Source organism: Peromyscus leucopus, chromosome 12 (genome assembly GCF_004664715.2).
Source record: "Peromyscus leucopus breed LL Stock chromosome 12, UCI_PerLeu_2.1, whole genome shotgun sequence".
Lineage (NCBI taxonomy): Eukaryota > Metazoa > Chordata > Mammalia > Rodentia > Cricetidae > Peromyscus > Peromyscus leucopus.
In genome coordinates this window covers 50,686,233-50,702,190 of record NC_051073.1, presented here as the reverse complement: position 1 = coordinate 50,702,190, position 15,958 = coordinate 50,686,233, and the positions used below count along the sequence as shown (strand labels likewise).

The window sequence follows — 15,958 nt, the reverse complement described above, 5'->3', positions numbered from 1 at the left end:
ATCATTGTACCAAGCCACACTATCTTGATTATGGACAAAAGTTTAACAAATATTTACATCTGATTGCATCTTTCAGTTTTCTTCTGCAAGATTCTTTTTGCTAGATTTAGCACTTATGTTTTCAAATAAACTTTAAAGATAGTGTGGTAATTTTGGAAATATCCAGTTGTATTTCATTAAGACTGTACATCAATGTGGGAAGAACTGACATTCTGTCACTGTAACAAAATGCCAGAGAAATCTGAAAAAAGAAGAAAGATCTGGTTTGAGTCTTGGTCCTAAAGATTTTAGTTTATGATTGCTTGACTCCACCTTCTCTTGGAGCAAAGATTCATTCACATCATCTTCATTATTGTGTGTGCGCATATATGTATATATATATGTGTGTGTGTGTGTGTGTGTGTGTGTGTGTGTGTGTGTGTGTGTATACCTATATATCCTATGACTATAGTACGATTACTCTACTGTTAACTGACAATTGAGTTGCTTCAACTTTGAACTTGTATAAATCATGTTGCAATCACAGGTAAATCTCAGAAACACGATGTGTGGTGACTGAAAGCAGATGCAAACAGATATGAACACACGATTTTGACTACATATTATTGGCACTTACAGTCCCAGAGGGACAAAAGTTCACCATGGTGGGAAAGCATGGTCATAAGTTGTAGGGATGGCAGCAGGAGGAAGAAGCAGAGAGATCACATCCTCAACCTCAAACGTAAAACAGAGAGAGAAAATTAATGTGGGACAAGGCTTGATACTCCCAAAGCCCACCACTAATGACTTGTCTCCTTCCGTAGGGTGACGCCTCTTAAGTCCTCCCCAAATAGGGTTACCAGCTGGCTATCAAGTCTCACACGCGACCCTATTGGAGACAACCAAGTGTTCAACTATGTGGCCCTATAGGGGACACTTGTCATTCAAAGCACCACAATTCAGGCTGGAAGAGCATTGCATCCTATGCCTTGGATCTGCAGTGTCCTCCACAGCACACAGCTGACTAAAGCAATACAATAAAAAAGCTGCTTCTCTTCCTCCTCCCTCTCATCTTCCTCTTCCTCATTCTGTACACGTGAGTTTGGCTCACCTTGTTTCTCATTCTGTGCTTCTAGTTAATCATGGCCAAAAAGATTGAGGTGCTTGACCTGCAGTCCGTCATCCAGCCTCTCAACATTGAAGAATCCCCATTCTATATCCCCTGGCTTAGTAAAGATATTGAGATGATAAGGTTTATTCAGGTAAAAAATTTTGCTTCCTAATAATACCTTTAATATATTGGCAAATAATCATCAAAACAGTAAGGATTTAACTGTGATATTCCCAAGTTAAAACTCTGTAATTGCCCCTTGCTATCTACAGGATACAATCAACATCTCTTTGAATACAACCCAAAGTTCTAGCCCAAGCTGCCTCCTACCTGCTTCTCATGTCAGCTTCTGCTTCCCCATGCCACACACCCTTTATTCTGTTCATGCTGAACTACTGATGGCGCCATACATACCACACTCTTTTCTAATTCCACTAATCTGTGGATTCTGTGTAACTTCCTGGAAATGTCCACTGGCCCTAGACCTTTTTCAATTTTTCCCTACTTCTTGTACCTCTCTAAACTACCAGAAGTAGTCAAAGAAGTAGGCCCTTGGGCTAATTTCCCACCAGAATACCGTCATGTTATCTTTAGTTTGAAGTAAGGAAATGTGACGCCTGTGGTTTCCCATATGCATGTCTGCTGTACTGTTAAGTACATTATATGACAAGTAATTTTACATCTCTGCCCCCACTGTTTATCTCACTCATCTTTTATCTTTCCTTTTTGTTGCTGTTTCTGGGAAAGAATATTGCTATGTGTTTCTTGATGGCTTCAAAGTCTCAACCATCCCGCCTCAGCTTCCCAGATGTCAGATTACAAACATGAGCCGCTATGCCTGGCTTCATTCATCTTTTGAATACCCACCCCATCATTCTGCATAATGCATAGCGTACATTCATTGAGTGTCTGTGGAATGAATAAGTCAGTAGGCCTGACTTGTATTAATAATATTCTTTTCAGTGCTTGTTCAGCACCAAAAGAACAATTATACTTCTTCCCCTTAAGTATTCAGAGTGGATTATTATATACTTAGTTTTTTAGGGTGACTGAGACATGAACATGTCATTAGCCTCATCTAATGGTAACTTTTCACCTAGGTGAAACATTTTCATTCTCACGCTCCATTTTTATTCCTAGATTATTTTTCTTCATACATGTATGAGCATTTCATACTAAATTTATACCATTCTCCACATTTCTCTATGTGCTGGTCATCATTCCTATTTTCTCTTACAAATTTGCAAACAACACAATCTCTTAGATCTTATTGTATATTTACCTTAAATGTATAAAAGTTCTATTAAAGTATAAATGAACATCCTGAATTACTTTTTTTTTCTTTTTAGGAAAAAGCAAAAATTTTAACATTTGACTGTGGAAATAACATATTTGAAGAAGGTGATGAGCCAGAAGGAATCTATGTAATTATTTCAGGCATGGTCAAGGTAAAGGACAGATGCTTATGAATGTAATTGAGAACATCCAAGTTGTTTATTGTTAAGAGAAAAAAAAAGAATTTTACAAAATTAAGAATTAGTGATTTTCCATGCTATAATTGAAGTGATCCTTCCTTAGGAGAGCAGTTAGCATGCAAATGATAATTTCCAGGACCAGACACAATGGCCAACAACCTGGTACTTTTCAAGCCACATGTTTCAATCGATAAGAGGAAACGACACAAAGGACTGTCACTGAAGATGTAAATCTATCAATCATGACTCATCTTGTGTTTATATGAATGGGAGATTCAGCCCTTTAAGATTTATACAGATTGGACTACAGAGAGAAATCAGAAATATCCACCTTGCTTCAGAATACTCTGTGGGAAAGTCACTGCTTGTCTGAGGGTTTTTATTGCTCTAAAGAGACATCATGATCTGGGCAAGTCTTATAAAGGAAAACATTTAACTGAGGTGGCAGCTTACAGTTTCAGAGGTTCAGTCCACTATCATCATGGTGAGGAGCATGGCAGCATGCAAGCAGGCATGGTGCTGGAGGAGTAGCTGAGAGTAGTCCTACATCTTGCAGGCAACAGGAAGTCAACTGAGACACTGGGCGGTATACTGAGCATAGGAAGCATCAAAGGCTGCCCACACAGTGAGACACTTCCTACAACAAGGCCATACCCACTCCAACAAAGCCATACCTCCTAACAGTGCCACTCCCTATGAGATTATGGGGACCAGCTTCATTCAAACTACCACATTCCACTCCCTGGCCCTATAAGCCTGTAACAATATCATGATGCAAAATGTATTTAGTCCAACTTCAAAAGTCTCAGTCTCAATGTTTTAAAGTCTGAAGTTCAAAGTCTTTTCTGAGATTCATGCAATCTGTTAACTGTAATCACCTGTAAAAATCAAAATTGAAAGCAGATCACTTACTTCCATTCCAAAACATAGGAAAGGGGGCATAATGAGGACATACTGGACCAAAGCAAAACCAAAACTAGGTGGGCAAACTCCAAACTCGGCATCTCTGTGTTTTCTGTCAAAGCGCTCTTCAGATCTCCAACTCCTTTCACCTTTGTTGACTCCAACACACTTCTTTCTCTTGAGCTGGTTCCATTCCCTGTTATCAGCTCTATTCTACAGGTATTCCATGATTCTGGCATCTCTTACATCTTGGGTTCTCCAAGGCAATCCAGGCTTCACTTTCACAGCTTCTCGCAATGGTCTTTCTACTAGGCCTTCAGGGACACCCCTGAAACATGCCTGGCCTCAGTGGCTTTCTTTATGCATAGAGGCAAATTCCATAACCCATTTCCTCTATCCTTAACTCTAAAACCAGGATAGCATGGCTGAAGCTGCCAAGTTCTGCTGCTTGCTGGAAAAGGGACATGCCCCCATTGTTCAGTTATATCTTCACCAGCTTTCTGTCTTTCACTGCCTAAGCTTGACTGTCCTGAAACTTGCTCTCTAGACCAGGCTGACCTCAAACTCAGAGATCTGTTGGCCTCTGCCTTCCCAGTGCTGGGATTAAAGGTGTGCCCCACCACACCTGGCTCTAAGCTTTTCTTTAGTTCCTTTCACAAATTAGAAACTTAGCTGGATGGGATCTTGCCCTGAGGTCATCACTTCCTTTATTCCATGTCTTAATCCGTTTATCTCCTTGAATATAGGATTTGGCTCCATTCCACTTCCTGGTGCTCTTTTTCTCCTTGAAATTTATATTTTGTAATTTACCCTGCTCAGCTTGCTCCTTTTCATTATAAATCTTTGTACGTATGAACACTAGTAACCACTTGACAGCGTCTCTACCAGGCTGTCTTGAGATTTCTTCTGCCAATGGAATTAATCCAAAATTCTTCACTTTAGCCTCAAGCAGACTCTTAAGACAAGGACAAAAGGCAGTCACTTTTTTCACCAAAAGCTCACAAGAATGATCTCTAGGCAGCATACTAAAATTTCTCTCCTCTGAAACCTCTTGAACGAGCACCCCATCATTCATCAAATCACACTCAGCACCACTGTCTTCCACGTTCCTACTAGGGTGTCCCATTAAGCAGCCCTTAAAATGTTCAGCTGCTTTTCTAATCCATAGTTCCAAAGTCAATATTACTCCAACCAAAAACACGGTCAGGCCTATCACAGCAATAGTACCAACTTCTGTCTTAGTTATGGTTTTTATTGCTGTGAAGAGACACCATGATCATGGCAACTCTTATAAAGGAAAACACTTATGGAGGTGGCAGCTTAGTTTCAGAGGCTCAGTTCATTATTATCATGGCAGGGAGCATGGCAGTGTGCAGGCAGATGTGGTGCTGGAGTAGGAGCTGCGAGTCCTACATCTTGCAGGCAAGAAGAAGTCGACTGAGACACTGGGCTGTATCCTGAGCATAGGCAACCTCAAAGCCTGACCCCATGGTGACACACTTCCTTCAACAAGGCCATACCCACTCCAACAAAGCCACATCTCCTAATAGTGCCATTCCCTGTGAGGTCATGGGGGCAATTACATTCAAAGTACCACAACCCTTAATTTAATAACTTCACTCCAAAGGGAGAACTATTTCAAGACAATGTGGTTACAGTGTAATTGTTAAAAGTGAAGCAGAAAAACAGCAAACAGTTTGGATGAGGTAAATTAACCAGCATATGTGTTTTTTCTCTTTGCTTTCTTAACAGCTTAAAATGTCAAAGCCACAGCTGGAGGTAGAAAGAGTGCCCTCAGAGTCAGATGTTAAAACTCATCCACTATTTTACACAGAATATTTGCTCAGCGGGGAGATAATAGGAGAGCTAAACTGCTTGACTAAAGCACGGATGCAATTTTCTGCTACCTGCAAAACCGTCGTGGAGGTCAGAACACAGTATCTCTCTCTTGCTGTTGTAGCTTATTCTATGCCTGATATTAAACTTAGAATGCTTATAGTGCTTAGGGACCAGTGGCAATGTATAGGAAAGGTAAAGGAGCATGCATTATTTACATATGTGTGCACACTTTACATAATACCCTAACAAAATGGTTTCAAAAGTGAGCCTACCACAGTGAAAGAATTTAATCAGGAAATTTGTTAGCACATACTGACTGGCTAGACATTCACTAAGATGTATAGAGTGTAGGACTAGTCAAATTCTTACTTGAATGAAGACTTTAATCTAGCTGTGTGATGTTTTATTTTATGAGTTCATCACAATAAAATGATTTTTATTAAATAAAAAGGACAAGAAAAGCCAGGCAGTGGTGGTACACACCTTTAATCTTAGCACACAGGAGGCAGAGGCAGGTGGACCTCTGTGAGTTCTAGGCCAGCCTGGGCTACAGAGTGAGTTCTAGGAAAAGCACAAAACTACACAGAGAAACTCTGTCTGGAAAAACCAAAAAGAAAAGAAAAAAAAGACTGTGCCAAAAGGTAAGGAAGGGGAGAAAGTCAGCAGTAGAATGTGCTGGTAGGAAAGCTGGTCAGAGTGGACAAAAAGCCCCCTTCCCACGCCAGACATGACTGAGGACAAAATCCTCAGTGTGCCAGAAGTTTCCACTGGCCTCAGAAAGAATAATGACTTTCAGCTATAAAATCACAGGGGAGAAACAAAACCAGAGGCTCCTTAAACCTGTAGGCCAAACCATTTTCTAGAAATAGTTTTTCCAGGAAACAAACAAGTCAGTGAAACCAAGAGGGAATCATTTGCTTTATCTAGAATGTGGGAGATTCTGAAAGACAAATGGCCAGACTTTCCTAGGGAGTCGATGCATTAAGCGGGAATGGGGAGAGGCAAGGGACTATATTGTATGGCTTGGGTAGTTTGTGGGGACCCTAGCAGTAGGGCATGATTTATTCCTGGTACATGAACTGGCTTTCTGGATCCCATTCCCTGTGGAAGGACGCCTTGCTCAGCCTTGATATAGGGAGGAGGGGCTTGGTCCTGCCTCAACTTGATGTGCCAGACTTTGTTGACTCCGCATTGGAGGCATTACCCACTCTGAGGAGTGGATGGGGGAGGTGGAGAGGAGAGAGAGGAAGGGAGGGAGAGGGAACTGTGGTTTGTATGTAAAATGACAAAAGCTTTTAAATAAAAAGAAAAAATGAACACAGGAGGTGTAACACCCATGTACAAAGGCTCTAATTTAAATAAACCAAGTTAAAGGAGACGTATTGGCAACAATTTGGGAAATTTTAATAAGAATGAAATATTGGATGCTTTTTTATAAGCAGTTCTATATGAAGAGACAATTTTTAAAAAGTGTGAGTAGCTTTAGGAGCCTTAAAATATCATCTGAAAATTAAAGATGTTTAACTAAAAGAGAAAGCATTTACCATATATTTTCTGGCCAGAGTAGGTGAGATTGGGAAGAATGTGGTAAAAGAAAAAATGGAATCTTAGCATGAGTGGATCAAAAAAGAAATGGAATCTTAGCATGAGTGGATAAGAGGCTGCAAGTGGAAGGTGTGAGGATGGGTAGTTTGTTATCTCTGGATTCATGCTCAAGGGCCAGTGTTTTCTTTACATTGTAGCTTAGCTATAGGTAGAGCATGAAGGAGCAAGCATAGCATTGGTGTGGGTGGGGCGTTTCGCACAAGTGGCATAAAGCTTGGCGTTTGAAAGTTACGGAGAGTCTAGCTAACAGTCACAGCGGACTTAACTGTGAGCTACCCGGTGCTTATGCATGTGCGAGCTCGCATCTGTACGTTCACATTCATACAAATTATCCTTCTCATTCAGTGATTCAGGTGTGGATTTTATACGGCTACCTGGTTTCTCACAACCTCCTAGACCTATTTAAATGGGCCTCTTAGTTTGTTTGTTTGTTTGTTTTAGCAGGATGATCACATCTGCCACACTTTAAAAAAACATCTTTAGGTAATGACATAGTAAAATGCATATATGTGACATTCTGGGTAACTAGGATTTGGGTGAAAACACTGGCAGGCAATTATGAAGCCACTGAATACATAGTACACCCACCAAAACCAAGCACAAAACCTCACAAGATGCACGGAGCAATGTTTTCCATCATGGTAAACAGGGAGGGATCAAGACAAGGATGAAAGCCCTGTGAAGTTAAGCTTAAAAAAAAAAAAAAAAAAAGCTAGTTAATTTAAACTGTCAATTTGACACAGTCTAGAATCACCTGGGAGGAGCCTTAGTGAGAAATGACGCAGATCAGGCTGACATGTGAGTGTGTCTGTAGCAGACTGTCTGAATTTTTAATCAATGGAGAAAACGTGGCCCATTGTCAGTGGCCCTGTTCTCTAAGCCATAAACATTAAAAGGGAAGACAGAGCTAGCTGCATTTCCTCTCTCTCTCTGCTCTTGACCATGGGTGGGATGTGACCAGCTGCTGGAGTTCCTGCCTAACTTACCTAAAATGATGAACTGCAACATGGAATGGGAATCCAAAGAAATCCTTACTCCAGATACTTTTTGCCAGAGTGTTTTATCACAGCAACACAGAAGCCCTTTAACTTACCCCATGTCTCTGCCTCACAGTGTTCTCCAGTCACCATGCAGCAAGACAGGGACTTTGAGAACTGTGCAGTTGTATTCAGTACAATGGATGATTCTAGTCCAGCACACAGCAGTTGTCCCATGGGTGGACTCTGATGGAGGTTCTCCACACATCCTCAGCTGAAAGATGTACTGCACATCCAACAGGCCAAGGCAAAATTCATACTTACCGGATTATTAAGAATGACTTCAAGATCATAGTGGTAAAGAAATGCCACCAGTTGCAGTAGCATACACCTGTATTCCCAGCAAATGGCAAGAATCACCACAAGTTCAAGGCTAGCCTGCTCTACATAACAAGTTCTAGGCCAGCCAGAGCTGCAAAGCAAGAACTTGTCTCAACAAAAATAACAAAAGTACATAACAAATACTGCCATGGATTAAGGACTTAAGGCTCAGTTGTCAAAAAGGAGAAACTATTTTAAATGATGAGTATCCAAAAGAAGAACCAGAAATAATAGATCATGGAAGTAAAGACAAGACATAAAGTAGCCTTATCTAGATCTGCCCTATAAATGCTGAGATGAGCCCTGTCTTCTCCATGTCTACTATCACTGCTGAGATGAGCCCTGTCTTCTCTAGATCCACTGTGTCAGTGCTGAGATGAACCCTGTCTTCTCTAGATCCACTGTGTCAGTGCTGAGATGAGCTCTGTCTTCTCTAGATCCACTGTGTCAGTGCTGAGATGAGCCCTGTCTTCTCTAGATCCACTGTGTCAGTGCTGAGATGATTCCTGTCTTCTCTAGATCCACTGTGTCAGTGTTGAGATGAGTCCTGTCTTCTCTAGATCCACTGTGTCACTGCTGAGATGAGTCCTGTCTTCTCTGGATCCAATGTGTCAGTGTTGAGATGAGCCCTGTCTTCTCTAGATCCTCTGTGTCACTGCTGAGATGAGCCCTGTCTTCTCTAGATCCACTGTGTCACTGCTGAGATGAGCTCTGTCTTCTCTAGATCCACTGTGTCAGTGCTGAGATGATTCCTGTCTTCCCTAGATCCACTGTGTCACTGCTGAGATGAACCCTGTCTTCTCTAGATCCACTGTGTCAGTGCTGAGATGAGCTCTGTCTTCTCTAGATGCACTGTGTCAGTGCTGAGTCCTGTCTTCTCTAGATCCACTGTGTCAGTGCTGAGATGAGCCCTGTCTTCTCTAGATCCACTGTGTCACTGCTGAGATGAGCCCTGTCTTCTCTAGATCCACTGTGTCACTGCTGAGATGAGCTCTGTCTTCTCTAGATGCACTGTGTCACTGATGAGATGAGCCCTGTCTTCTCTAGATCTACTGTGTCACTGCTGAGATGAGCCCTGTCTTCTCTAGATCCACTGTGTCACTGCTGAGATGAGCTCTGTCTTCTCTAGATCCACTGTGTCAGTGCTGAGTCCTGCCTTCTCTAGATCCACTGTGTCAGTGCTGAGATGAGCCCTCTCTTCTCTAGATCCACTGTGTCAGTACTGAGTCCTGTCTTCTCTAGATCCACTGTGTCAGTACTGAGTCCTGTCTTCTCTAGATCCACTGTGTCACTGCTGAGTCCTGTCTTCTCTAGATCCAGTGTCACTGCTGAGATGAACTCTGTCTTCTTTAGATCCACTGTGTCACTGCTGAGATGAGCCCTGTCTTCCCTAGATCCACTGTGTCACTGCTGAGATGAACCCTGTCTTCTCTAGATCCACTGTGTCAGTGCTGAGATGAGCCCTGTCTTCTCTAGATCCACTGTGTCACTGCTGAGATGAGCTCTGTCTTCCCTAGATCCACTGTGTCAGTGCTGAGTCCTGCCTTCTCTAGATCCACTGTGTCAGTGCTGAGATGAGCCCTCTCTTCTCTAGATCCACTGTGTCAGTGCTGAGATGAGTCCTGTCTTCTCTAGATCTGCTGTGTCAGTGCTGAGATGAGCACTGTCTTTTCTAGATCCACTTTGTCGTTGCTGAGATGAGCCCTGTCTTCTCTAGATGCACTGTGTCAGTGCTGACATGAGCCCTGTCTTCTCTCGATGCACTGTGTCAGTGCTGAGATGATCCCTTTCTTCTCTAGATCCACTGCGTCACTGCTGAGATGAGTCCTGTCTTCTCTAGATCCACTGTGTCAGTGCTGAGTCCTGTCTTCTCTAGATCCACTGTGTCACTGCTGAGATAAGCTCTGTCTTCTCTAGATCCACTGTGTCACTGCTGAGTCCTGTCTTCTCTAGATCCACTGTGTCACTGCTGAGATGAGCTCTGTCTTCTCTAGATCCACTGTGTCAGTGCTGAGTCATGCCTTCTCTAGATCTACTGTGTCAGTGCTGAGATGAGCCCTGTCTTCTCTAGATCCACTGTGTCACTGCTGAGATAAGCTCTGTCTTCTCTAGATGCACTGTGTCACTGCTGAGATGAGCCCTGTCTTCTCTAGATCTACTGTGTCAGTGCTGAGATGAGCTGTGTCTTCTCTAGATCCACTGTGTCAGCACTGAGATGAGCTCTGTCTTCTCTAGATCCACTGTGTCACTGCTGAGATGAACCCTGTCTTCTCTAGATCCACTGTGTCACTGCTGAGATGAGCCCTGTCTTCTCTAGATCCACTGTGTCACTGCTGAGATGATTCCTGTCTTCTCTAGATCCACTGTGTCAGTGCTGAGATGATTCCTGTCTTCTCTAGATCCACTGTGTCACTGCTGAGATGAACTCTGTCTTCTCTAGATCCACTGTGTCAGTGCTGAGATGAGTCCTGTCTTCTCTAGATCCACTGTGTCACTGCTGAGATGAACTCTGTCTTCTCTAGATCCACTGTGTCAGTGCTGAGATGAGCCCTGTCTTCTCTAGATCCACTGTGTCACTGCTGAGATGATTCCTGTCTTCTCTAGATGCACTGTGTCACTGCTGAGATGAGCCCTGTCTTCTCTAGATCCTCTGTGTCACTGCTGAGATGAGCTCTGTCCTCTCTAGATCCACTGTGTCACTGCTGAGATGAACCCTGTCTTCTCTAGATCCACTGTGTCAGTGCTGAGTCCTGTCTTCTCTAGATCCACTGTGTCACTGCTGAGATAAGCTCTGTCTTCTCTAGATCCACTGTGTCACTGCTGAGTCCTGTCTTCTCTAGATCCACTGTGTCACTGCTGAGATTAGTCCTGTCTTCTTTAGATCCACTGTGTCACTGCTGAGATGAGCTCTGTCTTCTCTAGATCCACTGTGTCACTGCTGAGATGAGCTCTGTCTTCTCTAGATCCACTGTGTCACTGCTGAGATGAGCCCTGTCTTCTCTAGATCCACTGTGTCAGTGCTGAGATGAGCCCTGTCTTCTCTAGATCCACTGTGTCACTGCTGAGATGAACTCTGTCTTCTGTAGATCCACGGTGTCAGTGCTGAGATGAGCTCTGTCTTCTCTAGATCCACTGTGTCAGTGCTGAGCCCTCTCTTCTCTAGATCCACTGTGTCAGTGCTGAGATGAGCCCTGTCTTCTGTAGATCCACTGTGTCAGTGCTGAGTCCTGCCTTCTCTAGATCCACTGTGTCACTGCTGAGATGAGCCCTGTCTTCTCTAGATCCACTGTTTCAGTGCTGAGATAAACTCTGTCTATTCTAGATCCACTGTGTCAGTGCTGAGATGAGTCCTGTCTTCTCTAGATCTGCTGTGTCAGTGCTGAGATGAGCACTGTCTTTTCTAGATCCACTTTGTCGTTGCTGAGATGAGCCCTGTCTTCTCTAGATGCACTGTGTCAGTGCTGACATGAGCCCTGTCTTCTCTCGATGCACTGTGTCAGTGCTGAGATGATCCCTTTCTTCTCTAGATCCACTGCGTCACTGCTGAGATGAGTCCTGTCTTCTCTAGATCCACTGTGTCAGTGCTGAGTCCTGTCTTCTCTAGATCCACTGTGTCACTGCTGAGATAAGCTCTGTCTTCTCTAGATCCACTGTGTCACTGCTGAGTCCTGTCTTCTCTAGATCCACTGTGTCACTGCTGAGATGAGCTCTGTCTTCTCTAGATCCACTGTGTCAGTGCTGAGTCATGCCTTCTCTAGATCTACTGTGTCAGTGCTGAGATGAGCCCTGTCTTCTCTAGATCCACTGTGTCACTGCTGAGATAAGCTCTGTCTTCTCTAGATGCACTGTGTCACTGCTGAGATGAGCCCTGTCTTCTCTAGATCTACTGTGTCAGTGCTGAGATGAGCTGTGTCTTCTCTAGATCCACTGTGTCAGCACTGAGATGAGCTCTGTCTTCTCTAGATCCACTGTGTCACTGCTGAGATGAACCCTGTCTTCTCTAGATCCACTGTGTCACTGCTGAGATGAGCCTGTCTTCTCTAGATCCACTGTGTCACTGCTGAGATGAGCCCTGTCTTCTCTAGATCCACTGTGTCACTGCTGAGATGATTCCTGTCTTCTCTAGATCCACTGTGTCACTGCTGAGATGAGCTCTGTCTTCTCTAGATCCACTGTGTCAGTGTTGAGATGAGCCCTGTCTTCTCTAGATCCACTGTGTCACTGCTGAGATGAACCCTGTCTTCTCTAGATCCACTGTGTCACTGCTGAGATGAGCCCTGTCTTCTCTAGATCCACTGTGTCACTGCTGAGATGATTCCTGTCTTCTCTAGATCCACTGTGTCAGTGCTGAGATGATTCCTGTCTTCTCTAGATCCACTGTGTCACTGCTGAGATGAACTCTGTCTTCTCTAGATCCACTGTGTCAGTGCTGAGATGAGCCCTGTCTTCTCTAGATGCACTGTGTCACTGCTGAGATGAGCCCTGTCTTCTCTAGATCCTCTGTGTCACTGCTGAGATGAGCTCTGTCCTCTCTAGATCCACTGTGTCACTGCTGAGATGAACCCTGTCTTCTCTAGATCCACTGTGTCAGTGCTGAGTCCTGTCTTCTCTAGATCCACTGTGTCACTGCTGAGATAAGCTCTGTCTTCTCTAGATCCACTGTGTCACTGCTGAGTCCTGTCTTCTCTAGATCCACTGTGTCACTGCTGAGATTAGTCCTGTCTTCTTTAGATCCACTGTGTCACTGCTGAGATGAGCTCTGTCTTCTCTAGATCCACTGTGTCACTGCTGAGATGAGCTCTGTCTTCTCTAGATCCACTGTGTCACTGCTGAGATGAGCCCTGTCTTCTCTAGATCCACTGTGTCAGTGCTGAGTCCTGCCTTCTCTAGATCTACTGTGTCAGTGCTGAGATCAGCCCTGTCTTCTCTAGATCCACTCTGTCAGTGCTGAGATGAACTCTGTCTTCTCTAGATCCACTGTGTCAGTGCTGAGATGAGTCCTATCTTCTCTAGATCCACTGTGTCAGTGCTGAGATGAGCCCTGTCTTCTGTAGATCCACTGTGTCAGTGCTGAGTCCTGCCTTCTCTAGATCCACTGTGTCACTGCTGAGATGAGCCCTGTCTTCTCTAGATCCACTGTTTCAGTGCTGAGATAAACTCTGTCTATTCTAGATCCACTGTGTCACTGCTGAGATGAACTCTGTCTTCTCTAGATCCACTGTGTCAGTGCTGAGATGAGTCCTGTCTTCTCTAGATGCACTGTGTCAGTGCTGAGATGAACTCTGTCTTCTCTAGATCCACTGTTTCAGTGCTGAGATAAACTCTGTCTATTCTAGATCCACTGTGTCACTGCTGAGATGAACTCTGTCTTCTCTAGATCCACTGTGTCAGTGTTGAGATGAGTCCTGTCTTCTCTAGATGCACTGTGTCACTGCTGAGATGAGTCCTGTCTTCTCTAGATCCCCTGTTTCAGTGCTGAGATAAGCTCTGTCTTCTCTAGATCCACTGTGCCAGTGCTGAGATGAGCCCTGTATTCTCTAGATCCACTGTGTCAGTGCTGAGATGAACTCTGTCTTCTCTAGATCCACTGTGTCACTGCTGAGATGAGTCCTGTCTTCTCTAGATCCACTGTGTCACTGCTGAGATGTGTCCTGTCTTCTCTAGATCTACTGTGTCAGTGCTGAGATGAGCTCTGTCTTTTCTAGATCTACTTTGTCATTGCTGAGATGAGCCCTGTCTTCTCTAGATCCACTGTGTCACTGCTGAGATGAGCCCTGTCTTCTCTAGATCTACTGTGTCAGTGCTGAGATGAGCTGTGTCTTCTCTAGATCCACTGTGTCAGCACTGAGATGAGCTCTGTCTTCTCTAGATCCACTGTGTCACTGCTGAGATGAACCCTGTCTTCTCTAGATCCACTGTGTCACTGCTGAGATGAGCCCTGTCTTCTCTAGATCCACTGTGTCACTGCTGAGATGATTCCTGTCTTCTCTAGATCCACTGTGTCAGTGCTGAGATGATTCCTGTCTTCTCTAGATCCACTGTGTCACTGCTGAGATGAACTCTGTCTTCTCTAGATCCACTGTGTCAGTGCTGAGATGAGCCCTGTCTTCTCTAGATGCACTGTGTCACTGCTGAGATGAGCCCTGTCTTCTCTAGATCCTCTGTGTCACTGCTGAGATGAGCTCTGTCCTCTCTAGATCCACTGTGTCACTGCTGAGATGAACCCTGTCTTCTCTAGATCCACTGTGTCAGTGCTGAGTCCTGTCTTCTCTAGATCCACTGTGTCACTGCTGAGATAAGCTCTGTCTTCTCTAGATCCACTGTGTCACTGCTGAGTCCTGTCTTCTCTAGATCCACTGTGTCACTGCTGAGATTAGTCCTGTCTTCTTTAGATCCACTGTGTCACTGCTGAGATGAGCTCTGTCTTCTCTAGATCCACTGTGTCACTGCTGAGATGAGCTCTGTCTTCTCTAGATCCACTGTGTCACTGCTGAGATGAGCCCTGTCTTCTCTAGATCCACTGTGTCAGTGCTGAGTCCTATCTTCTCTAGATCCACTGTGTCAGTGCTGAGATGAGCCCTGTCTTCTGTAGATCCACTGTGTCAGTGCTGAGTCCTGCCTTCTCTAGATCCACTGTGTCACTGCTGAGATGAGCCCTGTCTTCTCTAGATCCACTGTTTCAGTGCTGAGATAAACTCTGTCTATTCTAGATCCACTGTGTCACTGCTGAGATGAACTCTGTCTTCTCTAGATCCACTGTGTCAGTGCTGAGATGAGTCCTGTCTTCTCTAGATGCACTGTGTCACTGCTGAGATGAGTCCTGTCTTCTCTAGATCCCCTGTTTCAGTGCTGAGATAAGCTCTGTCTTCTCTAGATCCACTGTGCCAGTGCTGAGATGAGCCCTGTATTCTCTAGATCCACTGTGCCAGTGCTGAGATGAGCCCTGTATTCTCTAGATCCACTGTGTCAGTGCTGAGATGAGCCCTGTATTCTCTAGATCCACTGTGTCAGTGCTGAGATGAACTCTGTCTTCTCTAGATCCACTGTGTCACTGCTGAGATGAGTCCTGTCTTCTCTAGATCCACTGTGTCACTGCTGAGATGTGTCCTGTCTTCTCTAGATCTACTGTGTCAGTGCTGAGATGAGCTCTGTCTTTTCTAGATCTACTTTGTCATTGCTGAGATGAGCCCTGTCTTCTCTAGATCCACTGTGTCACTGCTGAGATGAGCCCTGTCTTCTTTAGATCCACTGTGTCAGTGCTGAGATGAGCCCTATCTTCTCTAGATCCACTGTGTCACTGCTGAGATGAGTCCTGTCTTCTCTAGATCCACTGTGTCAGTGCTGAGATGAGCCCTGTCTTCTCTAGATCCACTGTGTCACTGCTGAGATGAGTCCTGTCTTCTCTAGATCCACTGTGTCAGTGCTGAGTCCTGTCTTCTCAAGATCCACTGTGTCACTGCTGAGATAAGCTCTGTCTTCTCTAGATCCACTGTGTCCCTGCTGAGTCCTGTCTTCTCTAGATCCACTGTGTCACTGCTGAAATGAGCCCTGTCTTCTCTAGATCCACTGTGTCACTGCTGAGATGAGCCCTGTCTTCTCTAGATCCACTGTGTCACTGCTGAGATGAATTCTGTCTTCTCTAGATCCACTGTGTCAGTGCTGAGATGAGCTCTGTCTTCTCTAGATCT

At 44.4% G+C, this 15,958-nt stretch overlaps 1 protein-coding gene across 3 annotated transcripts in view; it reads left to right on the top strand.

Annotated features, from left to right (window-relative positions):
- Nucleotides 1-15,958, top strand: part of Slc9c1 (solute carrier family 9 member C1) — an 88,760-nt gene that overhangs the window by 57,910 nt on the left and 14,892 nt on the right. For all 3 annotated transcript variants that reach the window (XM_028872137.2, XM_037209738.1, XM_037209737.1), the window contains 3 exons: nt 1,116-1,241; nt 2,440-2,538; nt 5,221-5,394. In XM_028872137.2, the coding sequence (XP_028727970.1) occupies nt 1,116-1,241; nt 2,440-2,538; nt 5,221-5,394 (399 nt within the window). The remainder of the gene's footprint in view (nt 1-1,115; nt 1,242-2,439; nt 2,539-5,220; nt 5,395-15,958) is intronic.